A 27,220-nucleotide genomic window follows, 5' to 3' on the forward strand; every position below is an offset into this window, starting at 1 on the left:
CTGTTGCATAGCCTATGTGGGAGAAGCCTATAAAGGGCTTCATTAAAATGAATGTTGATGCTGCTTTTGGACATCGAGGAGGAGCGATTGGAATGGTTGCTCGAGACTTTTCCGGAGAGTTCAAGTGGTTATGGCATAGCCCCGTCACAGTGGATTCAATGTGGAATCGAAAATGCTGGGAGTGCTACAAGCAGTGTTGGTGGCTAAGTTCAAGAACGTTTTGAAGGTAGTCATTCAATGAGACAATTAAGCGATCATGAATAGCTTAGAAGACAAGAAGCAGTGCCCGGTGTGGTCTCTACTTCCACTATTTGAAGCTATCTTGTTTAATTTATAGTTTTTTGCAAGTATTTCTTTTGTCTGGGTTAGTAGGAAGGCGAATTTAGTCGCTCATGAATTGTGTCAATGGGCGGCTAAAGATCGTTTTTCGGGTTTCTGTAAGTTCGAGGAGTTCCCTTCTAGTGTGCGTGAAAGGTTTGCTATCTCCGGGGAAGCTCCGCCCCTTGTACGGAGCAGTACTTTGGCGGTTGACTGCAGTATAATACATCCCAGGTCTTCTGCTCTTCTTCCTTCGACTCAGCCCTCACGGGTTTGATCGAGGAGCTATGAGCAAGACCATTTAAAAAAAAACTATTCATAAGCGTTTTCGTTTTCCATCAACAACTTGGCCTTTTAATTTTTTTTTTATTTTTAAAATCAAAATAATTTTCTTAGATATAAGAGTGTACAAAGTACAAACAATACATAGCATAGTGTTAAAGTCTCCGTACAAATATCTACACTAAATTCATTAATTTCAGTCGGAGCCAATAAACTTCATAACATACATTTTTATACCACATGGACTACTGACATATCTCACTTCAAAATTAAAGGTCTAAATCTACGGAAGAACAAAAAAAAAACACAACAACACATTTCCCTATCAATATAACAAAAAAAAAAAAAAAAAAAAAAAGCATTCGTTATAATATTATATACTGCTACCGAAACAAAAACAAAACATAAACCTCTAGTTTGATGCTTATTATTGATCATCATCTCTTGTTGATGATAATTTGTACGCCGTGGCCGGGCTCGACGATCATGTGATATGTGGGGCAGTGGTGGTAATTAGGCGAAAGAGAAAAGACAAACTTAGAGACGATGATGGCAATTATGACTTTTAGCTCGGCCATGGCAAAGTTCTTGCCGAGGCAGAGGCGGGGCCCAAGTCCAAATGGGAAATAAGCTTGGTGGGTCTCGTGGACCTGAGCTTGGGCAACACCGTTGGCAAAGCGTTCGGGCTTGAACTCATTAGCATCCGGGCCCCACACGTCAGGGTCGCGGTGGAGGGTTGGGATGAGTGTCCAGAGGCAAACACCTTTGGGGATGGTGATGGACCCGAGCTTGGTCTCCTCGAGGGCCTCCCTAGACACGAAAGCCGCTGGCGGGTATAGGCGCATCACTTCTTGGATCACCATTGTCACCTAATTTTCAATTAATTTAGTCATTAGTTTTAATTAACATATTATTTTTGAGTCATTGCAAGTAGTGTTTGATTTAAAGCTCAATTAGCAAGTTTTGATTGTGTGGTTGTTTTATATTTATTTATGACAAGTAGAAATGGTGTAGATTGCAAATACCAAAATTTCAATTAGTCGTGAATGTAATGTATTATACAATTACTAGTAGAGGGAATAGGCCAATTTTGAATGTTATATTTTTAAAATAAAAGTTGGACTCACGGTTTTCAAATGGGGCACGGTATTGGCGTCCGGGGCAGCGTTGGGGCAAAGTTGGGCAATCTCGTCCTGGATCCGATCCTGCCAATCGGGGTGCAATGCTAGGAGCATGAGGCACCACGAGGCTGCCACGGCTGTAGACTCGTGTCCCGCAAAGTACATGCTCTTGCAATTGTCCACGATGAAGCGCTTGCACGCCTCCTTGCCCAACTTTTGGTCATTGCTAGCGGCCTTTAAGATCAACTGCAACAAGTCCTTTCTCTCGGACTCCTCTTCTTGCTCTCGCTCTACAATGCTCTTCCAAATTAGAGAGTCTATTTCTTTCTCGTATCTACTCACCTCATTTTTCTTCTTGCCCCCGAAAATTCTGCAATGACAACAAAGTGTCAACGACACCTCGGTCATTTATTTTCTTTTAATCATTGAACAACACTAATTGTATTTTTATTATATTAAAAAAATAATGTTAAACGTTGGACACAAAAACTAATATTTTCTCCCGTTTCATTACAACTGCGGACTTTACACAATCGAGCAAATGATATCGGACTAGATAAGGTTGAGCAACACGAAAGATAAAAAAAAAGGTATCGTTAATTTCTTCGTGATCGTTCCAAGTTCAAGGTACTCTCATTTTTTTCACCATTTTCATAAATCTTATCCCTTTTCATCCTATTGCTACTCAATGCTTGTTGTCACACACACACACACAGACACACACACACACACACAGACACACACACACACACACAATGGAAGTGTTTAAAACATGACGATTATAAAATTTTCATATAAAAGAGATTATAAGAGCATGTACCCAAGACTAGTAGTGGCTCCAAACAGCAGTCCTTGAGTAGAGATAGTGGTTTGGAGGCTTCTAAGCTTAGAAAAAACCTCTTTGCCTTTGGTGAAAGAGCTTCCAAAACAGGCCCTAGAGATCACATCTGCCGAGAGGCCTCTCAAGTCCTCATCCACTTTAATCTCTGCGCTCATACCTCCATTGGCCTCAATGCACTCTTCCCATTTCCTCACCATTGCCTCGGCTGACTCCAACATAAGCCCCACCATGCCCTGCCAACACATCTAACATTATTCAGTGGGACCCACTTTATGAAAATGTAAATTATTAAAAAACATAAACCATAGAGACAAAGATCAGCCCTACTTCAATTAAAATTCTGTCCAGATTGTTATTATTGTTTTTTTTTTTGTGTAGGTTTTTTTTTTTTTTTTTTGAAGGTGAACTTTTATTTTTTGTGCAGGTTGCTTGCTAGAAATTGCTCTCTCTCTCTCTCTTGCTCTCTGTTTTATTTTGGCCTTTTGCATATAAGAACAAAAAAAGCAAAAAAGAAATAAAGCAAACATACTGAATAAGGGTTAAAAATGGAGATTCGCCCTTGGTGGGATCGAATGTCGATCGACACTCGTATTTGGATGCTTGCGTTGCTTTTTTATTTGCTTACCTTAATTATTTGACTTTGAAAATAAATTATTTCACTTTGAAAACAAGAATTGCTTTTAATTTGCTAATTATAATAATTTGACTTTGAAAATAAATTATTTCATTTTGAAAAGAAGAAAGAAAACAAAGTGTTTTTGTAATGAAAAATACTCTACATATGCTTCATGAAACTTATACAAGTTTATTTTTTCACCGCTAATTAATATTATATTATATAAGGGAAATGGTGACAAAAATACTTAAAGTTTAGACAAAGCACTATTTATATACTCATTTTTTTAGGCAAAAATACTCAAAGATTCAAATTTAGTAACACGTAAATACTTTACCGTTAATATTTCTGTTTGAACTTAACGGTCCGAGTAGTAACGGATCCACTATAAGGTAACATGTGGTATTTTTGCAAAAAAAAAAAAAATTAAGTATATAAATAGTATTTTGATCAAACATTGAGTATTATTACCACTATTTCCCCTATTATATATTTTTAGCACAGTAACATGATTTAAAATCTCCTAATTATTTAAATTATACCCTTTTCTGAAGGAAAATGCCGGCGCAATGAATATATATATATATATATATATATATATATATTGAGAGAGAGAGAGAGAGAGAGAGAGAGAGAGAGAGAGAGAGAGAGAGAGAGAGAGAGAGAGGGTGAAATAAATTATATAACGTTTTTTTTAATACTATTATATAACGTTTTAACACTTGTAGATTTTAATCACAATATATACTCACAATTTTTTTCGGTGGCAATATATATAAGCGCAAAACTAACTAAACGTTTATTAATACAAATTATTTATAGAAAATTAGAAGCCTTTTGGTTTGAGGTTTATAATATTACCTTGACTTTGTCCATGAAGAACTCGGGAGCAACTATTTTCCTTTGTTGTGCCCACAAAACTCCGTTGGATCTCAAAATGCCATTGCCAAGCATAGGTGCGAGTCTCTTAGTCATATAAGAAGGCTTTCCCAAATCCAATGTAATGCTTTGATTCATTTCTTTCACCAACTCTGGGCGGTTGATATACAAATGTTGCCTTGCCCCAGTTGAATACGTGTATAACGATCCTGTTTTTCCATAATTAATTTAAACAACAATATAGGTACTGTTTTAGTATGAACAATTAACTATTATTTTTCTGAAAAAAGTTGCTTAACTTCGAGCTAAGTAGCTACCATTTATAATAAAAATTGTAAATATTAATAAAAAAAAAATTATATAAAACTATTTAATATAGGGATAGTATTTTTATTATCAATGTAAAAAAATAATAATTAGAAAATTAATTGTGATTATATTAGGATGAGAGTGGCTAATTCAGTTGTTAAAATACTCACACCTTGGAGAAATGTGTAAGTCACCATGAAAGCAAATTGTAACTATTCTACTAAAAAATTATTGCACAATTTAAAATTTTAGCTATTTTACTTGTCAATTCATTTCGAATGGTTTTTTATATAATTTTTTTCATTTATACGAGCGTTATGTATTTTATGTATTGAGTTTCAGCGTAGAAATATGCACATTTATTAATTATTCAATTCATCTCCATGTAGTGGGACATATCTTGTTTCCTCATCAAACGAAAGCTAGTTAATAAAAACAATATAGCTGACCCATTTCAATAATGAAAGGGGACAAGAATGAGTTACACAATTTCGGAATTTCGGAAACTCAGCCAATCAAAGCGATCGATCTTTTATTCAGAAATTTATTATTGAAAACGTGACCCAAGTAACTCCAGGATATCATTAAATATATATATAGACATGGAATTTAGTACAAGAAATTTCATTTGTAGATTCTTTTATATTGCAAATGCCGGTGCTAGGATTTAAGGTAAAAACATGTATTTAGCATATAGTTCAAACGTTCATTTAATGCAGTCAATGTCACCAACTATACTTAAATAATAAAATCATAGCATAATAAACGTACATTATTGATTAGAAAATTGCCAAGCTGTTATCGCATATAAATATCCCCAATACTTTGATACCGCTGAGCTCAGATAAACTAAAACTGGACTGTACTTCCAAAACCGAATCCAGAGATTTTCTTGAACGATTTATAGCTCTTAGCACAAATTCTGCTATTGATAAATTCCCACTAATATACTATATACAACTACGACACAAGTTTAGAGCTTATCCGAATGTCCACTTATTTTTTTAGTGAAAAATAAATGCTATTTTGAAGATATTAATTTCACCTCGTCTACACTTTATAATTAAATAGTAACTTATTTGGATTTTGCTAAGCAAACTATTCATGACCAGAAATTACTTCACCACGAAATAAAATAAAGTTTTACATATAATATATATAAAAAAAATTTCATACCGGTAACGTCAATGTTTTTACGCATATTTAAAACTTTTTTATATTGTGCTATAAAAAAAATGAATATATTAAAGTTGATAGCTAGGGTTGTGGAGAAGAAAAGAGCTAATTATAAAGCTTACCATATTCTTTTCTCCACTGTTCCAAGTAAGGGAAGAGAGTGGATGTGTAATCGTGAGCCACGAACTCCGATCGATCGCCGCCGCGCACGGCCGTCGGAGAAGATTTGGCGGCCCGGAGCTGAATCTTCTGCATCTCCGAGAGGTTTCCGTACAGAAACGACGGCGTTGGACCTTTGATGCCTTGCATTCTCAGCTTCACTCGAAGCCTCTCGGATTTCAACCACACGTTGTTGTACAAGTGAACCAAAACCCAAACCAGTCCTATGAATAGTAGAGACATCAAAACTCTCACCCCAACTATAATATTATCATTAGAGTTCCATAGTAATTGACCCATCTCTCTCTCTCTCTCTCTCTCTTCTCTCTCTCTGAAGGCTGTTTGAGAAGTGTGTGTGTTGTGTTGTGTTGTGTTATGTTATGTTTCGTGAGTGTATACGCGTCTATTTATAGAGAGAGAAAGGGATGGTGAGAGGAAGAGAGAGATGGACTGAGCTGTATTTGACACATGTAGAAAGAGAAAGTATAGGACCAATATTAGTGTGTGTGTGTGAAACGGGCTATTATTAAAGTTGTGGACATACTGTGTATGTGTGTGTGTATTGGCTCTGATAGAAAATAGTATACACCATGATAAATACCAAAGGGGCCTCAATTATATGTGAGCTACAATTTACTTGATTATTATTATTATTTTATTTTAAATTGGATATTTGTGAGTTGTGAAGTCACACACACACTGACAGGCACGAACCCAGTAAAGAACCAGAGGGGGTTATAGCCCCCTAATTTTTTTTTTGCATTTTTGCCTGTTTTTTTATTTATTTTTAATATTTTTTACTCTAAAAATTTACAAATCAGCCACTCATCAACTTTTTTTTGCATATTAGCCCCTCCTAACTTAAATTTATGGGGGGACTATATGACATCTACTATTTAGGTATGTTATTCAACGTAATAAATAAATAATTATAAATTGAAAGTTTTTTTTATTTGGGAGAAATCCGTGCCTATGTAAACTTTGAAAGTCTTGATATATAAAAATATTTATAAAATTTCATCTCCAATTTTGTTGAATTTCATCTTTAGGCATCGCAAATATTTATATAATTTTAGATTTATAAACGATGAATCTAACCTTAAGTAAAAATATCAAATATAACCTGATATAAATCCGTGCCTATGTAAACTTTGAAAGTCTTGAAATATATATATATATATATATATATATATATATATATATATATATATATATATTTCATGTCAAATGAGACTCAACAATTCAAATAAATAAAATACCTCATTAAGGACAAAGATGTGTATAATTTTTGAGCTTGGAATGCAAACAAACCTATAAGAACTCAGATTTAAATAAATTTACATCTATATAGAGACTCCCCAAAGTAAAGTTGAAAGATTTGGCTCCTGATCATTCTCTCTCATATTTATATTTATGTTGTTACGTTGTGACAAGTCCACTAGTTTTCATTTATTTTTTTTGCTTCTTTATCCGTATCTATCTCTTCACCATCATCTCTCTTGTTTTCATATTTAAGTTCATAATTTCAAGTACATTATTAATTTGAAGAAGTTATCATTCAAGATGAAATAATCTCAATACATCCTTAATTTCTAATTTCAGTACACAAGCTACTAGAAAAAAAAAATTGCATTTAATAGCATTCAAAATCTGCCATTAAACGCCATAGAAACTAGTGCCGCTAAAATTTATTAATGGTATTTGTAGAAATGCACCATTAAAAAAATCCACGTGTAAAGGGACGTGGCAATAAAATTCATGTTTCTAGCTTTGATAGAATTCCATTAAAAATTATGTCCAACCAAGAGACGCCATGTGGCTATGGGCGTAAAGTTTTCATGGCGTTCATATTTTGAACGCCATTAAAATCATGCTTCATGCGTCGGCCAGTAACTAGGTTTATTCAACGAATTTTTGCTAGCTAATAGTATTTGAAATTTATAAACATAAACCTATGGCGTTGTATGGCTGGGTTTTGTATATTCAATGGAGTTCAAAATATACACGGCATTAATACGTTTCGATTGCAGGTTAAATGAAATGATGGGATGCTGTTTTATTGGAATTTTTCTATAAAAACCAGTCGCAATTACAAATCGTGTTTTAATGACGCAAAAAAAACACCGCTGAAAACACGTTAGCAAAGCTCATTTTTTTATAGTAGCGATAACTTCTTTATTAAAAAATGAAAATATTTTTCTTCATTATTTTTATTTTAAAAATATATGAATATGTGTATTTTTACACAAGATATCTCTCAATTCTTGTTCCATCTTAAAATGTCTTAAACCATCTTAAACTGTCGTAAACCATCGCTATCCCACTAATAATCTAAGTCATCTTAAACCATCACAAATCATCGCAAAAAATTCTTAAATTTCATCTCCAATTTTGTTGAATTTTATCTTTAGGCATTATCAAACCATCGCAAATATTTATAAAATTCTAGATTTATAAAGATGAATCTAACCTTAAGTAAAAATATCAAATATAACATGATATAAATTGATTCGAAATGATTAAACAAGTAAACTTATCCATTCTTTTGAACTTCAATCGATGAAATTAATATTTTTTTTAGAGAATTTGAGATTTAGAGTAAGAGAGAGAAATTAAAAAATGAAAAAAAAAAGAGAATATGGTGTTTACAAGACTTTCAAGGATATTTTTGTCCAAATAATAGCCAAAAACCCAATTTTAAATATTTTCGTCATAAGAGATTATGTCACAATATTTTGTCAATTTTTTAGAGTCTACAATATGAAATTTATCTATATTTATCAATATGGAGAAGTACTTATTGATTTTGAGCGCAAATGAGAGAGAACATGAATTTTATAGAGTGACAAGTATTTTTTTTATATTTAAATCAAATAGACATAGCTTTTCAATTTTAATACTAATGAAGCTAGAAATTAATATACAGTATTTTAAATATATATATATATATATATATATATATATATATTACATGTAAAAATACTTTTAAATAAATAAAATCTAAATCATTACGTGAATATCGCTGGGGAGTATCATTGTGACCTAATTATGGCTAGTGGTCACAATCCATTGAGTAATAAACCTTTTTATCAGCATTTGGATCTAATTCTATTATTTGGGTTGAGGATAGATATGTTTATCTTTTTATTTTTATTTTAAAGGTATCATTATAATTTCTCGAGAACAAATAAAGTACGAAAATCTCAAAAGTGCATTTATTTGTTATAATTCTTAATTGATGAGTGGCTTCCACCTCAACTACATCTCAGCTCATATATAATAAATAAAATTAAACCACTAAAATTTGTGAGGATTATTTCAAAAATATGATTAAATAAAGGATATTTTTTTTCTTCTCATTATCGATTAGTTAAACTTCTATTTCACTTTTATAATTATAATTATCATTAAATAGATATTTTTTATGACATGTTTGTTATTGAATGTAATTTCTCATAACATTTGCATCATAAAAATGAAAAAAAAAAAAAAAAACTTACTTATGAATGATAGAAAAAAAAAAACTTTCTATTTATCATGCTTTGAAAATAATTATAAAAATTTCTGACGACAAATCGAACCAAGCCAAGTTATGGTGGCCACTCAAGGGAATATAATTTTATTTGGCCCATTAGACAAAATATCATTAGTTAATAGATGTTTATCTATTAGTTATCAATTTTCAATTTTCCAACATATGCTATTTAATAAAAAAAAATGAGTTATCATTGATGATGAGTGTGATTGACATTGATCGTCATCATAAGAATATAATTAGATAGTTGGTTATTGCTACTTTGAGCATGCGACTTATGTTATAATTGTGGGTTAATCACTAAATTCTATTACTATATTTTAGTGCACCGCATTAAATCTTTGAAGGTCTGATCGATCGAATCTAGCAATCTTTTTCTAATTTTTTCGAGGCTGTCCGAGCTTCGAAGTCATATCGTTAGATTAAGGATCCACTAATTAACAAGTTGGATCACATCATTTATGAGTTATGAGTTATGACATATGGACGTTAGATACTTTTTTTTTTATGTATTATTTTAGCAGATAGAGTCATAGAGTTTATAAGAATAAGAAATTGTTAAGTTCCACCTCTCTCTCTCTCTCTAACAAATAAATCCGAAGATAAGTTCGACCAATTAATAAAAATATATCTATATGTAGGGATATTAAAGGCATAAATCAGTAACTATAAGAAGTGTACATCCACTTTTTGTTAGCATATCTCTCTAATACAATTTCCAAATAAGAAAAGACAAAGGTTATGTCCCCACAGAATTTATATCTAACCACGAATAATTATTTTTAGTGTTTTATAAAGTTTAGAGAAATAATTCAATTTAAGTCACTTGAAATTAATTTAATGAAAATAATTCATAATATTTCAATTTTCTAAAGAGAATTGCCATTCATACGTGTTTGATATTGGTTTACATTTTACTAATTTATCATTTTTTTTGTCGGTTTAAAAAAAATGAAAGATTATTGTTGTTGATATTTCAAAAGTTTTTATTCCATTTTAATTTTAATCCTAAATTACAAGTTACAACTATTGTTAACATTTTTTAATATTAATTAATTCGGTCTATTAAATTGTAACAAATTTGACAGTTTGCTATCATGATTTCTAAGTAACTTTCATTTGTTTTATCTTAATTAGTTGTAACAAATTTGGCAGTTTGTTATCATAACTTATTAGTAGCTTTCCCTTGTTTTATCTCAATTAATCGTAAAAAAATTTGACAATTTAATTTATCATTGTTGACGTAAGATTTCATCCTTAAAAGAAATACCATAATGAGCCTAAATAATGTGGTCTAACCCATTTGATTTAATGAGTAGCAAGCTCGACCCCATTCTAAGTAAGTGTAATGAAGCAAGGAATTAGTCTCGCGCGAGATCCAGACTAATAGGCAAGACCGATCTAAATATACGCTGTGATTCGGAACAAGCTGGTGAGAAGAGAAGACGACTATTCGCTAAGGACATGTTTCCCGCAAATCCTCAAGCTCATTGATCGATGATGAGTTTTACTATAAATATACATACGTAGCACAAAACTAGCATCTAATTTTCTTCTTTCTCCGATCCGACACAATAAACACTTTCTTTATTCATGTAACCCAACCCTTCAAATCCAATTAATAACTATTCTACATTTATTCAATTTCATATATTGTTCTATATATTTTAATATTTGTTATTAATTCATATCCATACCGTTTCGAATCTCATCGACGGGAATTCAATGCATGTATAATACAAATTCAAACCGGGAGGATTCTCATTTCAACAATTATCATGTCTTATTTGTAACTTTCCTACGTTCGATCTCAGATAATCGTAACATATTTGGCGGTTTGTTATAATGACCTATTAGTAACTTTATTTTACGTCACAATTACTTATACTCAGATATCACGTTCGTAGGGCAGATTCCACGTTTAATTACAAATAATGATTTTTTTTGTTTTGTCGACAACTATCCACATCTACACCTTTTGTTTGTTTATAAAATGAAAGCGACCAAGTTCAAATAACATATTTAAAATACTACACACAAAAAAAAAAGTTCGTTTGGTTTAGCTAGATTCAAATTTACACGTTTTTTTTGTTGCTAAACAAGCTACTTGCTTGTAGTTATTATGTTTACGAATGTTATTTAGAATTGTCTGCTCGAGGTAAACATGGCTTTTGTTATTATTTCGTAAAGGATATGTCATATATCACGACTGCTTCAACTACTTCGTGTATGTCAAGAACTGGATATCCCGGTAATTGCGATTTTAATTGCAAGCTAATTTGTTGATATGGCTTGTTATTTTACAAACGGACAAAATGTGATGTTACTTCAGATGGGAGAATGTGAGATTTAATGTTCAATATGGGAAAAATTATGTCACATTAACTTAAGAAAGAAAAAAATCATTGTAAATAAGGAGATGATATTAAACATGAGATTTGGTATGTCAATCAATCGCATTGGTCTCTCTCCGAATATAATCCCTCAAAAAACGTCTCAATGATGTACGATCTTTGATTGTTAGTATGTATGTTATTTAGTGTTTCACAAATGGTATATTTGATATCTCAACATCACTGTGGCTATTATTTAATAACTTTGCAAATCATGACTACTTTTGTAAATGGCCGACAAACTTATTTGAGCTAATTTGCTACATCGAGTTTTTATCTTGTTTTTGTGATTCTTAGATTAGCCTATCGGTAATTTTACAACACATTCGTAGTGAGTTCAATTTACTAGGCTGCAGAAGGCCCTTTTTTTTTTTTACATAGTGAGTTCATTTGTATTTCGTACATATAATATATTTTTTGCTAATAATATTGTGTAAACAATGTGTATATATGGAGTAAATTACTTTAGGTTAATTGTTGTCGTAGATGAGTAGTGCTTCGTTGGAATTTTCTTTCATTTTTTAGGATATTTGCTTCAACTTGCGCATATGGACGTAATATATGTGTGTGTATATATATATATATATATATATATATATATATATATATTAGAGGAAATGGCGGCATAAGTGTCCAAAGTTTTTGGGTTTTTACACTTATGTACCCAAACTTTTTTTTTCGCGGTATAAGTGCCCAAAGTCACTTCTCCGTTACGCTGTAAGTGTTTTGGACGTTAAATGTAAACGGCGAGTCACGTGTCTTCATCATACAATGTCTGAGTTAATAAACGAGAATAAATTATAATAAATTGAGAAATAAAACTACCGAGATAAAGACCATTTCGCATAGAGGCCTCTTTCGCATATTATGAGAAAAAAAAAAAGCTATGATGTATCTCCGCATCTTCCTCCTATGCCTCCTCTGGACCCCTCTCCTCTCCAACTCTCAATCCACACCAACACCAACAGGTAACAATTAATCATCATGTATATAAAATACCGAGATTATGTTTTTATATTTTACGTCAAATAGATGATGACGGCAAGAAGAAGTTCCACATCGACTGCGGCGGCGGAGGCCCCACGGCGGAGAACGGCCTCCGGTGCGTCTCCGACGAGGGCTTCGTATCTGTCGGAAAGAAAGCGGCCATTGACAACGCATCTGTGGCCGTCCCCGTCTTAGCGACGCTGCGGTACTTCCCGGAGGCGGCGGCGCGGAAGTACTGCTTCGCGGTGCCGGCGGAGGCGGGGCGGCGGTTTCGACGGCGGAGATTCGCCGCCGGTGTTCGATCAGGTGGTGGAGGGGACGGCGTGGGGTGAGGTGGACACGAGCGAGCGAATGAGTTTATGGTTTAGGGATTTAGGTATTTTATTTTATTTTTTTATTTTTCGTTTCAAAATTATTTTATTTTTTTATTTTTCGTTTCAAAATTATTTTATTTAAGCAAATCAGTCACAACCTTCCATTTCAAAGACCATCTATATTTAACGTCCAAAACACTAACAGCGTAACGGAGAAGTGATTTTGGGCACTTATGCCGCGAAAAAAAAAGTTTGGGTACATAAGTGTAAAAACCCGAAAACTTTGGGCACTTATGCCGCCATTTCCTCTATATATATTATATATATATATATATATATATATATATATATATATATGTATTGTCCTCTCCCTAATTTTATAACCGATGGGAGCGGTGTTTTTTACTTTTGGACTGAAACACTCTGTTCCCGCACCGTTTAGGAATGCAAAAATTGAAAATTAAAATATACTAGCATTGAAAAAAAATATTCAAAGCAGTTCAGGATTTACACTTTTTTTTTTTAATCATGACTTTAACACTTATGTAAACAATATTAAAATTGAACTCCAATATTATTATTTTTTGGGCAAAACGGAACAAAATTTTGAGATTCCATTTACCCAAATAGTTTTTTTTTTTTTTTTTTTTTGAGATGCAAAATTAAATGATATAATAGCATTGTAAACGCATGTGGCAATATTGACCAAGATTACATGATTTAGAAAAAATCTCAAAGGGACCCTAAATTGCATTGATTTGCCCTATCGATTAGTATTACACAGAAGAAATCAATTATAGGCATTTCTGCAACTTATGAGATTTGAACTTAGGACGTCTTAGATAAAATATGTGTGAAATTGTTACTAAATCAAACTAATTACCACAAACCACAAACGTATTATCTTTCATCACGGGAAACCCCACTTACTTATTAGTAGTAATTGTAATTATTAGGATTACTTCAACTCACTACATTAAATGTAACAATGCGTTACCGTCCAAACCTTTAAGCAAAAAAGAATTGAAGTAAAAGTAAAACTAAAACTAAAAAAAATTGTAGAAATTAGGGTAACACAAAACAATTCACATTTATTATGCTGAATAGTATAAGAATTTAGTTGGTAAGCATGATTCATGAATGCTGTTTCTCCTTGTCTCTACTGAAACATACTAGAACAGATACGGGGTCAATTTTATTTTTTTTCTTCCATCGTAATAAGAAAACAAAAAATATCTCCTTCTTGGGATATGAAATGAAAAATCTAAAAAAAAAAGGGCATTTATATTGCAGTAACCCACACCCACAGATATATTTTATCTTCTTTGCCAGGACCCCCACACTAGAATTTCTTATCGAACAGAAAATTAAAGTGATGTTAACACTGACATAGCTGTTATAAAATGAAAATGTTTGCATGAAAAAAAAAAATACTACATGCGAAGTTAAAAATGAAATACATGAAGCATGCCGAGTAGGGTAGAGAATAGTAGCGAGCCACGTTGTCACTAGCCGACGGAGACATTTGAGGAATAAATGTAACAAATAATTGGCTGCTTGAGCCACGAAATGTGTACCGATTTATTTTTAGTCAACCTTTCGTTAATTGTCTGTAAATAGCCAATACGCTTACGTGGCATAATATTAACTGAATTTTTTTTACTGTTTTGCCCTTATTAATTTCGCCTCCATTATATTAGAGGCAGTTTTTTTTTTTTTAAATTTGAAATAAACCGAAAGGGAAAGTAGTTATATGGACGTGTGTTGGCTCATTTAATATCGGTTTTTAATATTTTATTCTCATTTTTTTTATTTTCGGAATAAACTGTTTTGGAAAGCAGTTATTGCATTTCCTGATATGTTGGACGTGTGTATTTGAAATATATAGCGGTTGGTTTTAGAAAATTTGTTTCTATTTTTGTGGCAGAATAGAATATACACCATATCTCAATATAATTAGCATTTATTATCTTTATTTTCATTCATTATTGGCGATAATATACTGTCATTTGGCCACGAATATACTGTAAATAAACTTCGTATTTACAATGAATATTTTGTAAATAAGCTTCGTATTTACAATGAATATACTGTAAATAAGCTTCGTATTTACAATATATATACTGTAAATAAGCTTCGTATTTACCACTCGGCCTAAACTCAAAATCAAAGACACGGCCAAACACTTTCATGAAGCCACAACCCACATTCAAAGATACTGCTGGAATTGAACTCTCCAGCGCACTTCCACCTATTCTCCGGTGTCTCTTCGTCGGCGGCGCGCTCGGCGGCTCAGCGGGATGGCGCGCGCGAGGAAGAGAAGCTCGGACTCGGGCTGGTGCTGGTGGCCGCGCGCAGAAGAGAAGAAGGAGAAGAAGACGGAGGCGCTCGGTCTCAACGGGATGGCGCGCGCGAGGAAGAGAAGCTCGGGCTCGGGCTGGTGCTGGTGGCCGCGCGCAGAAGAGAAGAAGGAGAAGAAGACGGCGGCGCTCGGTCTCAGCGGGATGGCGCGCGCGAGGAAGAGAAGCTCGGGCTGGTGCTGGTGGCCGCGCGCAGAAGAGAAGAAAGAGAAGGAGTGGAATTTCGTGTTTGAAATTTCTGTTTCTATGAGAGAGAAGATTGCGTGATCTGTGGTTATAATTACACGGCAGTTATTATCCGAAGATATTGCGTTTAATGATATTAAATTTCATGAGGTTAATGGGCGGGAAAATATAAGGGTAGTCTCGTCCTATATTGGCTGTAAATAAATCCTCCTGGCTATTTACCATTTATTAACAAAATGTGGGCTAAAAATAAATTGCCTATTTTCAGGAGGCTATTTAACTTAATTATCCTAAATGTAATTATGGTGGTAAGAATTCTATATGCTATTTTGTAGATATAAGTCTAGTTTTTAAAGGAGATCTAGGTATATAGTTTAGGATTAACGGCTGCATAAATATTTATTGTTTTGAATTTTATACATTTGTGTATTGCTTTTTTTTTCGTCAATGTAAATACTAAATATTGTATTTGTGTCTCTATTAGCAGAAAGGTCACTAAACAAACACATGGAGATTACAATTTAAAAGAAGGGCGCCGTAACTATTTAGCCAACGTCAAACTTAATTTTAATGAACTAGCCAACTTTCTTTTATTTTAATGAATTAGTCATTTACTAAAATTAATGTATGAAAATGCTAAAAACAATAATGTCAAATACTGACCCCGTTTGGTAAAGCTTATATGAATCTCTGTTTTTGTTTTTAGAAAAAAAAAAAAATAAACTAAACCGTTTGTTTGCGTTTGGTAAAACAATTTTTAGAAAAAACTTCAAAAGCGATTTTAGAAATTGTACATGAAACGAAAAAGTTAAGAATCCTAACTTTTGGAAAAAACGTTTATGTATCTTGATATACAATTACTTTAATATTCTCATTTTTTGTGAAATCTCGAAATTATCTCCTAAAAAAAACTTTATCTAATTTATATTAAAAATAAAAAAATTTATCTAATTTATATTAAAAAATTATTAAAAAACATTATTAATTTTTTTTGGTTAATAATTAAAAAAAATATTTTAAAAATAAAATAAATTTTTGTTGTCCATATATATCTAGTTTATTATTATAATTCATGTATATGCATATAAATCATCATATTAATTATTATTATTTAATTTTTTTAAACATGTCTTTTTTAGTCTTTTTACTATAATATATTTATTTTACAAAACCCAAAATCAGCTTTTATTACCAGTAACAACTGTTTTATAAATACTTCACCAAACACCTGTCAGTTTAAAAAAAAAAACAGTTTTTTGAGAAAAACTGAATCTAAAAGCGTTTTTTTTTAAACAAAGCTATGCCAAACGGTACCACTATCCGATTAATGATGCCACATCACCAAATATGGTTATATTTTAAGCATATTTTTAAGACGTCAAATATATTGTAAATCCAACGTTTCAAGTGACCTAGTCCGTGAGATTTTTCTTAGAAGAATGAATATATAAGTGTATGAACTCAAAAATATTTTGTATTTATACCGCAATTTCTCCAATAATAATAATGAATGAGTTTGTTTAATTGGAAACTTAATGTAATTTCGTGAATTGAGTTTGTGGTAGTTAGGTTAATTAATAGCATTGTTAGCTTTTTATTGATAATTGACAAATTATTCATGATTATTTAGTTAATAATTCTATGTTTTGTAAATTATTCCTCCAATTTGAAGTTCGGTGTCCCCACTGGCGATCATTATTGTTTTGGGAATGGCGTGAACTTTGGTTCGATCTCGCCAGAAGAGATACTCTCATATGAGTCTTTAAACTTTCATAAGTAAATAACTTGCTCAATAATTTGTACATATAAGGCACGGACACTAAGACTCGTGCCTCTAAGAATTCACAATCACAACACATATTTTTTTCCAGTAATTTGACCTAGACCACCATAATTTAAATGACAATAACATCCAAATAACAATTCAGGCTTTAAATAACAGAAATAACACACACACACACACACACACACACATGTCACGCAAAGTGAAAAAGAAATAAAAGATAAAGTTACATGCTATGAGATAAGTACATATTAGAGGCGTACACTTTGGAATTTCTGAGGTATCTCAGTTCAGAGCTCACATGAGATATCAGATATATATAAGGATACTTTGGACGCAAGCCTGTATTTCTGATAATAATAAACGGTCCGAGAGCGTCGACGTACACATTGTCGTTTTCACCCACTTGAGAGAATCATAGGTGTGTGTGTGTGTTTGTTTATTGTTTATTGTTTTTTGTTTTTGTTTTTTTTTTTAAATAGTTTATGATGCGTAGACAGACAGAAGGACAGACTAAACTCTTAGGCATTGCTATTCGGCAATATAAGACAATCTGAAGTGGAACCATTCGATTTGGACCATGAATTGTTTGATTGCTCGTTTAGTTCAGTTAGTTCTATTGGACTTTTTTTGTTTGTTTTGTTTTGGTTTTGGCTTCTATTTACAAGCAAATTGGCATTGCTTTGTGCTTATTTTAGAACCATCCTCCAAATCAATCTTTATCGAAGACTTATAAATAACTGTGTTAAATATTTGATTAGCCTTTCCATTGGCTCAAACTTAGTCCTATTTTAAGAGCATATATATTGCATTTTTTGGCTCTCAACTGCTACTTTAGGGTATTTTATATTCGACATTTGCCTTGAACCGTTGATTGATTATATTCTTGATTAGCAGTTTATTTCGACTGATAATTACTGCATTTTTAGAAGCAAATAGTCGCTTCTAACGACAAACGATATTTTGCTTTTAGAAGTGGGTAACCGCTTCTAATATCATCATTTTTATTAAATAATTTAAATGTTAAATATCTAGAATTTAGAAGCGACAAATCACTTTTATATATTTGCCAAACTTAAATTTTAAGGATTTTAAATTTGTCCCGATATTAGAAGTGTGAGCAGGCTCCGCCACGGGTAGTTCTCTTTCTTTTCAATTTCGCACTCTAGTCCGTTTTTATATGATGGAATAAGTACTTGGCCTCTTTTAATTTCTTTTAATAGCTTTTATATTCTATTATCTAGTAAAATTAAATATTATCCCCTCTATATGCTCTTACAATTAAAATAAATTTTATGAAAAAATTATTTTCTTAAACCTTTTAAGTTTATTTTGTCAATTTATATATTTGATTTTTATGCTCTTATATTCTATTTTTCACATTCCATCCCCCTCATTTTTTTTACAGATATGCTCTTAGTTGCACTATTCTAAGACTTATATATATATATATATATATATATATATATATATATATATATATATATATATATATATATTACAACAATACTAAAATAGATGGGGACTGACTGAGAGGGCTGTACTGACCCGCTTGATAGATTACCATCTCAAACTTGGAATTTGGTTTTGTTGCGGAATCAAATAAAAAAGGAGATTCATTATTATCTTGATAGATTAACATCTCAAACTTGGAATTTGGTTTTGTTGTTGCGGAATCAAATAAAAAAGGAGATTCATTATCTTGATAGATTAACATCTCAAACTTGGAATTTGGTTTTGTTGCGGAATCAAATAAACAAGGAGATTCATTATCTCACGCATGTCCAAGACTAACTAGTTACTCCTAAGGTAACATTACTTAACGATATATACTTATTTACATGGACCAAAACTAACGTTGTTGGCTTAGATTCTCTATCGCCACTTTCAGTTTGACTACCCTATTGATATTACACGCTCATATGTAGCTGTAATATATCTAACTTAGATGTGATGTGTGGACCACACTTTTTCCTCCTTGGATTGGACCTTTCAGACGAGTTTCAAGCTCAACAAATGGACCACTCTTTTTTTTTTTTTTTTTTTTTAAGAACTAATTTTCAACTGATTGTCACATGGACTTTGTTATCTAATCACAACAGCCATAAAATGGATCGGGTCGAGTTCAGATTACAGAGACATTTTGGACAAATAAATTCCGACAAAATTTAGCCAAATAGTAATTTAAGAAAAAACAGAAACCAATAATTAGTATATCCTATCAAAATAAAAAGGGACCCCAGACATTAGATAAGATATGGAGATTTAGGAAAAATGAAGAGGAAAGACATTCATTATAGTTTATAAAGATAAAAATTTGATAAAAAATAAATACCGAAAAAGTTGGCATTTAAAAAAGACAAATTAATCGAATAAATAAACGTGGCCATATAATTACAAAATAATTATTTTGACCACGAAATCAACGATTATTATTTAGAAAAAAATAGGAAGCCACGTATTTAACGATTATTAAAATGTAACTATTAAATTTGAGTTTAATAAACCCACATACAATGAAATAAAAAGTTATAAAAGACAAGCAAAAAGATGAAAGAAAATGAAGCTCTTTATTGTTGACATTCTATATAGCTCTCATCTCATCTATCATTAGCACTCTTAATATTAATTACTGTATTTACTTTTTATTTTTATGTTTTACGTATAACTGGCCTAGTTAATTTTCATGTACTCGGACATGTTATAGCCAGCTTGTTCTAATCATCGTATCCTAGACGACATAATTTTAGTTAAGATAAATGTTATAGCAAGTTTTTATCATCGACAAAATATAAATATAATAACAAGCCACTCTTACATGGGAATATTCACTTGACCTTGCACATTACATATGTGTTTTGTCGCTAATTTGAAAATACAACCTTGTTCAAAACTTAATTATTTCAAATTTTATATTAAATTTGACTTATTAGCTAAGTTTTGTTTGTTACATGAAAAAATACCACCAACTCTACTAACTTGTTGATGTCTTTTTTGAGGGAATATTTATTGACAATGATGATTGAACCACTACTTTTAATTTAGAGGAAGCATACAATTACCACTAAACTAAATTAAGTACAACAGCTAGTTAATGTTATGAGAGTAACATAACGAATGTTGTCCCCTTTAATTTTTTTTTCTTTGTACAAATTAATGACATCAGTTTACGCGCGGAAAATTCAAGGATCATTCGTTCAAATAAGCCACTTGTAAAAGTTGTGCCTTGTCATCATGACTACACGTCAGCAATAACTCAAGAGCACGGGCTGAAGAATTAGATAGGAGCTGCAAGTTGTTTAGGTAAGTCATAACTAGAAATGTATGAGTATATAAACACTGACCTAGGTAGTTTACATCTTATCCCATTCATTCTGGTTAGAGAAAAACAAAGAGAGAGAAGTGTGATATGAGAGAAAATGTAAGCGATCAAGAATAGATCGATCTCACAAGAAACACGATAGATAAACTGTTGTGATGTTGTTTGGGTTTTGGGCTGAAGCTTGAAGCCAAAGTCAAGGGTTTAATCAAATTTGTACTTGTACTCAGTTTGAAGATAGTGGATCGTCGAAATAGGACTCTCTCAAGGCCTGATTGGATTAGGATTCATTCTGAATCTGAACCATGATAAATCAACGCGTCTTCTTCTCCTTCTTCCTTTCATTCTTCGTGTGTTTTGTTCTTCACGCCATTTTTACGCAAATAACCTCCAATCGAAGTTATCGCTGGTTTTGTGTTTTGAGCTGATTTTCTATTTGATAACCTATAGAATTAAGTTTTTCCGCGTTCAATTCGTAACACCACTAATAAGTTTTTATTTATTTAAAAATCCCAACTAATATATGATATCCCATAGTGGAAGCAAGAGATTCCCCACTGGCAACGATAAAATCTTTCAGAAATGAAACTTCCTCAAGAAGATTTTGCGCTTTCATGGTATTGTTCTGTTAGTCTTCTTCTCGTAATGTCGCATCACTTATGCTTTCAATGGTATTTTTTAGCATTTGGACTTCTTCAAATAACCTCTTAATCGAGGCATTAGGCTCTTCGAGATGCTTTTGCATCTGTGCCAAAATCCCACTCTTGTTTGATCTGAACATGTTTGTTCCAACAGCCTTTATCAACAAATTGCCTTTGCATATTTCGTCAATTACGGGTCAACGTTGCTCTCTTTGAACATGTCCTGACCCACTTTCTTCATTAGTCCCTAATACACTTGGCGATGAAACTGTTTCATGCTTCGATAAAAATTTTAGAGGCATTGATGATTGAAGTACCATTTTTCATGATGAGTTGAACTAGGCATTATAAAAAAATCAGGAATTGAAGATTAGAGATTTATAAAACATAAAAACATCACAATGAAAAACCGCAAACAATCAATATGAATCACACAACGCACATTCGCAGTGATTAATTACATACTAGACAAAGCTCAGAGATTAAAATTAGAAATAAAGCATAGTCGTAAATATGTCAAATCTGGTACCTTTTCCAGCACCATTGGAACTCCAAGCTGCTTCTTCAGGAACTCTGTTTCTCTTCCCGGAAAATTGAAAATAGAGTTGAGCTAAGAATAAGGTGTAAAGGGAATAAAAAAACACAGCGTAACAAAAATAAATACAAACTAGCACCAAACAATGTCTTCTTGTGGACTTTGGCTTTTCTCGAACCATTTATCAAATAAGGTATTTAGGTTTCTCAATAAACAAATCAACATACTATTATTAAGCTGAATTAACGTATTTGGAAAAATTTTAGCATTTTAATAAAATTGGAAAATATATTGAGCAGAATGTTAACTATGAGACCTTGAATGATCAGAGGTCCGAAAAATTGAAAAGAAATTGTAAATTTTATCGTACAAATACCTATTTCTATATGGGGCAACGACTTTAATCTTTCTCATCCTTTGATAAAAAGTTTTTGAAGGCGGTAGCTTGGGTAATTTATTATCTTGAGCAATTATCATAAGGTATTATTCCAAAACTATGATCATTTAGAAAGTTTTTGACCTAAATTCAATAATTATTTTTTATTCCAAAACTATGACAAAATTTATCAATAAAAAACATATTTTATTGATATGTTACAAGCAATATATGTCCCGCGCGTTGCTGCGGAATAATTAATATATTTTAGTTTGAAAAAAGATATATACAGAGATATGTCCATAAATATTTAGGTTTGAAAAAATGTATTTAAAGTTTTACGATTTTTTTTTTATCTTACAGATAAAAAAATCGGTACGAATGAACACTACTTGTATTTAGGGTCCAATATCTTTTTTTTTTTTTTTAAATTTCCAAAAAGAAAAGTAAAAAAAAAAACACTGTTCATTGAACAATGTTTCGTGAGAGAGAAAGTCTCATCTTAAATATATATATATATATATATATATATATATATAATAATAATAATAATAATTTCAATAAATGCAGTTTACTTTGTCAATAAATTATTATAATTTTAAAATAAGAAACAAGTATTAAATTTTGGTCAAAAACTTTCTAAGGGTCGTAGAATTATCCCTTATCCTAAAATACTGAATTTTTTCCCAGGTTTTTTTTTTGTAAAAAACATAGGCGAGTCCATACCCTAGAATTTGGCTATTCGGCCCAGAGTCCCAAATGAACAATTAATCGGCCCAGCCCAACGGAGTCGATCAAAAAAATTTGGATTTTGAAAATTGACGCACAGAAACACACACTCGTTGAAAATGAAATCATCTGTCACTCTCTCTGCTCTCTCTCGCTCTTCGTAAATCTCTTCGTCTTGCTCTCTCGTCTTCTTCCTCGCTCTGTCTCTCTCGCTCTCGCTCTAAATCTGATTTGCAAGATTTAAAAAATACACAGTTCAAAAAATCGTATAAGTAAGGAAAGTGTCGATCTTGTTGTTACTCTTCGAAAAAAACCCCGGTCTCTTTGTTCGTCTGTTTGAAGGAGAAAAGAGATAGCTAAAGAAGGGAACGGAAGCGAAATAAAGGAAGAGCAAGCCCTTAGAGTCAGGGTTTGCATTCCATGGGAGTTGAGCTGGAGAATCTTGGTATCCGGAGTCGGGACTGAGATGAGAGGGCTGTGATTAGAGAGTCTGAAGTTCAAAGCGAGGGTTTTGGAGAGAAAAGGGGAGAGAGAGAGATAGGAAGGGATAGATATAGAGAGAGTGGGGGGTTATGGAGGTCGGAGGAAGAAGGATATCGGCGAGCCCTAGGCCGTGCAGTGGTCGGAGAGTTCTCGCGAAGAAGAGACCTAGGGTTGGTGGTGTCGACGGGTTCGTGAACAGCGTTAAGAAGCTCCAGAGACGAGAAATCAGTTCCAAGCGCGACAGAGCTTTCACCATGAGCGACGCGCAAGAGAGGTTTCGCAATATTCGTCTCCAGGTTTGTGCTTCTCTGATTTAGGGTTTCCGAGGAAAATTTAGGGCTTTTGTTTTCTGAATTCAGGGATGAAAAATCTGGATATCGAATTACTTTTTTGTGCAATTGAGTTTAGTGAAAGGGTTGTAAGAGTTGAACTTTTGTTAATAGTTTCGTAAGGTTGTTTGAATATTGGGTCGTGTCTAATTTTGGGTAATTGAGTGGAATTTTTGTGTTGTAAATGTTTTACGGAGAAGCATTTCGAGTCTGAAGTGTGGATTACCATTAGAAAAGAATGATTAAATTGGACATTTTAGGTTGATATTAAGGGATTTTTGAATAACTACGATTGATCCTTGTACTAGAATTACTCTTGTAGAAGATTTAAAGTGACCCGTTCGTTAATCATAATTTTGTAGTAACCAGATGGTTTGAGGGTTTATGTTATTTGGTGGTTAGGGTCTTTGGTCTTTTTTAATTGTGGCACTTTTTATTACATCTGAGGTTTTATAGTTTTTTCCTAGAAAAATACCTTTTATAGTTAGAATTGAAGTGATTGCGCTTGTCTAATATGATACTAAAAACTGTGATTATAATCTTTGTTTGTTTATCGAAGCTTTTCTGGATCACGTAGATGTCTCTTTGCTCAATAATGTTCAAAGTGGAGAATAGAATAGTGAAAGGAGAAACAAAATTGAGTGATTAATCTCATCTGAGATATTTAGTAAATAGAATGTTTAGGATTTGTTGTACTATTCCTGCTGGGTTTTACAGTTATTAAATAATCATATGTTTCACAATATTTTTCCAGGAAGCGTACGACACACATGACCCAAAAGGTCATTGTTCTATGGTGCTTCCCTTTTTGCGGAAGAGGTCAAAGATCATTGAGATTGTTGCAGCTCGTGATATCGTATTTGCTCTTGCACAGTCCGGTGCTTGTGCAGCTTTCAGCAGAGGTAATATAATCAACTAAGCAGTCTTAATGCTTTTGTTTCAGTTGGATTGACATGAATCTTAAACTTTTTCTTTAACTTGATGCAGAGACGAACCAGAGGATATGCTTTCTCAACGTCAGTCCCGATGAAGTTATCCGCAGCCTGTTTTACAACAAAAATAATGACTCTCTTATCACAGTTTCGGTTTATGCCTCGGACAATTTCAGTTCCTTGAAGTGTAGGAGCACAAGGATTGAGTAAGTAGTTGCTGCACTACTAGTAAATGAAATAAATAGCTACTTTGGTATTGTGTTGTCCTAATTTCGTTTGTTTGTTTGTTTTGTATTGGTTATTTGCTAAACTTGATGTTTTTCTTTAATGGTTCAGATACATACGGAGAGGAAAACCAGACGCTGGCTTTGCTCTTTTCGAATCAGAGTCGTTGAAATGGCCTGGTTTTGTAGAGTTTGATGATGTAAATGGGAAAGTTCTCACATATTCTGCACAGGATAAGTAATCTTCTGCTTGATCAGAGTTCATACATCATCGTTATAAGCTCGTCTTTAGATATACAACGCTGACATCGCTCCATTTTTTTATTTTTTTTTTGTGTTGTTCAGTATATACAAGGTGTTTGACCTGAAGAACTATACAATGCTATACTCAATTTCTGATAAAAATGTTCAGGAAATAAAGATCAGGTATGCTTTCTTCTCATATACCAGTCTTTTATTTATAACCCCTCGTTCTCTAATTCCCTTATTTCTTTTAACAGTCCCGGGATCATGCTGTTGATATTAAACAAGGCTAGTGGCCATGTTCCTCTCAAGATTCTCTCCATCGAAGACGGTACTGTTCTTAAATCATTCAACCATCCACTGCATCGAAATAAGAAGGTGGATTTCATCGAACAGTTCAATGAGAAACTTCTGGTCAAGCAAGAAAATGAAAACCTCCAGATACTTGATGTGAGAGTAGTTTTTGTAAATCTACTGTCTGTTTTAGAAGTTTTCATCTTGGTACCTCCTTGATATCTTACTGGTGATCTGGCAGGTTCGCAACTTTGAGTTGACCGAAGTCAGCAGGACCGAGTTTATGACACCGTCGGCTTTCATATTTCTGTACGAGAACCAGTTGTTTCTGACATTCAGAAACCGAACTGTGGCTGTTTGGAACTTCCGCGGCGAGCTCGTAACTTCTTTCGAGGACCACCTTTTGTGGCACCCTGATTGCAACACCAACAACATTTACATCACAAGCGATCAAGACCTCATCATTTCTTACTGCAAGGCCGATTCAGATGATCCATTATCCGAAGGAAGTGGTAATTCCTTTTCAACTTGATCTTCTTTCGTCTATCATAAGCAGGGCAACCATTGGAAAAGCCATGCCCTGGCTAGAAGTTTAGAACATAGATTGAGTTCATGAAAATGGTCAGTGAATTGAATCAGCCATATAAGTTACAACCTTGTCGTTGGTGTAGGATTGATCATATACTTTGATCTCACTCGTAGTAGGACCACAGATATAGAACTAATTATTTGACGGTTTAGAGCAATAAATAGTATTACTAAGAGTATAAATCTATAAATAGAGGTTAGATATAATAATTTAGGAAGGAACAAGTTTACTATCTCGGAGAGTCCCCTGCTTCTTCTTTTATTTTGTAATCAATGAAATCCGAAGGTTCTGTGATACAAACTGGTGTATTTGTTTGTAAACATAATAGAAAATAAATTATAGTGATGGATATTGGAACATTTAAGAGGTCTGTACTCTCCCACTAGGAAAATGTCTCCTACATTTTTCACGAGTCATGACCCTCTTGTTTACTAATTCCTCTTATCTATAGGCTAACTTAGCTTCTAAGTATTCTATACTAAATACTTACTCATCTAATTATTATTATAATTTTTCTAATATCTAAAGTCCCAACTATCTTGACAAGAATATCAGGTTCATGCAATCTCTGATTCTTAACCTTGCTAACCGTGTTTGTGAAGTTAGTCCAGTGTGTCTAATACTTGAAATGCATTTGAATCTCAGCAGGATCGATAAATATCAGTAACATTTTAACGGGGAAATGTCTAGCCAAAATAAGGGCAAGTAATAGTGTCCCGATGGAAAGCGAAAACTGTTGTGGCTCCAAACCGTGCAGTAGTAATTGCAAGTCGAAGAAGCGAGCCCAAACCTCGAGAATACGAAGCATGGTCGCCGAAGCTTTGGAAGACATTACCGCTCTCTTTTACGACGAAGAGCGTAACGAGATCTACACGGGCAACAGGCACGGTCTAGTACATGTATGGTCCAACTAAATTTTCTTTTGGTTTTTTTGTTTTTTGTTTTTTGTTTTTTGGGTTTCGATTGGTGTCTCTATTAGATTCATTATCGTTGTTTTTTACGCAATCAATTGTTGTCAAGTACTTTTGAGTCTGTGTCTGTGTGCTGTTCCATCCAAGAACCCCTCGTGCTTGTATCACTAAATCATCGCTTGTACCATCGAGTCTGTTTTAACAAAAAATATTATTCCCTCTTTTCTGTGCAATGTAACGGTATTGAATTTTAATACGTATGCATAGAGTGCTTTTTAATTTTTTATTTATTTTTGTGTGAATATTCCGTTCTAGTCTGGTGTATTAAAAACAATGCTGCCATAGATAAGCTGCCA

The 27,220-nt window shown here is 32.8% G+C and overlaps 2 protein-coding genes across 3 annotated transcripts; one reads left to right on the forward strand and one right to left on the reverse strand.

Moving 5' to 3' along the window:
- Nucleotides 1–659: 659 nt before the first annotated feature.
- Nucleotides 660–6,117, reverse strand: LOC149379808 (cytochrome P450 714A1-like). The gene is made up of 5 exons (XM_089602337.1): nt 5,665–6,117; nt 4,040–4,266; nt 2,542–2,795; nt 1,728–2,091; nt 660–1,469 (listed from the first exon to the last, which is right to left on the reverse strand). Exons 1-5 carry the CDS (start codon nt 5,999–6,001, stop codon nt 1,038–1,040), a joined length of 1,614 nt encoding a protein of 537 aa, XP_089458463.1. The 5' UTR covers nt 6,002–6,117; the 3' UTR covers nt 660–1,037.
- A 16,841-nt stretch (nt 6,118–22,958) lies between these two features.
- LOC149379809 (Transducin/WD40 repeat-like superfamily protein) lies at nt 22,959–27,148 on the forward strand. Of its 2 annotated transcripts, none has more exons than XM_089602985.1 (8): nt 22,959–23,638; nt 24,426–24,573; nt 24,659–24,809; nt 24,940–25,065; nt 25,173–25,253; nt 25,328–25,520; nt 25,606–25,876; nt 26,599–27,148. In XM_089602985.1, exons 1-8 carry the CDS (start codon nt 23,432–23,434, stop codon nt 26,865–26,867), a joined length of 1,446 nt encoding a protein of 481 aa, XP_089459111.1. In that variant the 5' UTR covers nt 22,959–23,431; the 3' UTR covers nt 26,868–27,148. The 2 variants fall into 2 exon arrangements, with proteins under 2 accessions (XP_089459111.1, XP_089459112.1); XM_089602986.1 differs by having other exon boundaries at nt 26,602–27,148.
- Nucleotides 27,149–27,220: the final 72 nt, after the last annotated feature.

The sequence above is a fragment of the Urtica dioica genome, chromosome 12 (assembly GCF_054948205.1).
Source record: "Urtica dioica subsp. dioica isolate 48M chromosome 12, U.dioica_male_clone48M_v1_H2, whole genome shotgun sequence".
NCBI lineage: Eukaryota > Viridiplantae > Streptophyta > Magnoliopsida > Rosales > Urticaceae > Urtica > Urtica dioica.

What these genes read in the sequence shown, in the direction of transcription:
- LOC149379808 (XM_089602337.1), bottom strand. Translation starts at nt 6,001, where the DNA reads ATGGGTCAATTACTATGGAACTCTAATGATAATATTATAGTTGGGGTG. An exon ending in ACAGTGGAGAAAAGAATATG is followed by an intron (nt 4,267 to 5,664) that starts GTAAGCTTTATA and finishes ATGGAAAAACAG; the next exon opens with GATCGTTATACACGTATTCA. An exon ending in TCTTCATGGACAAAGTCAAG is followed by an intron (nt 2,796 to 4,039) that starts GTAATATTATAA and finishes ATGTGTTGGCAG; the next exon opens with GGCATGGTGGGGCTTATGTT.
- LOC149379809 (XM_089602985.1), top strand. Translation starts at nt 23,432, where the DNA reads ATGGAGGTCGGAGGAAGAAGGATATCGGCGAGCCCTAGGCCGTGCAGT. An exon ending in GTTCAGGAAATAAAGATCAG is followed by an intron (nt 25,254 to 25,327) that starts GTATGCTTTCTT and finishes TTCTTTTAACAG; the next exon opens with TCCCGGGATCATGCTGTTGA. An exon ending in AAAACCTCCAGATACTTGAT is followed by an intron (nt 25,521 to 25,605) that starts GTGAGAGTAGTT and finishes GTGATCTGGCAG; the next exon opens with GTTCGCAACTTTGAGTTGAC.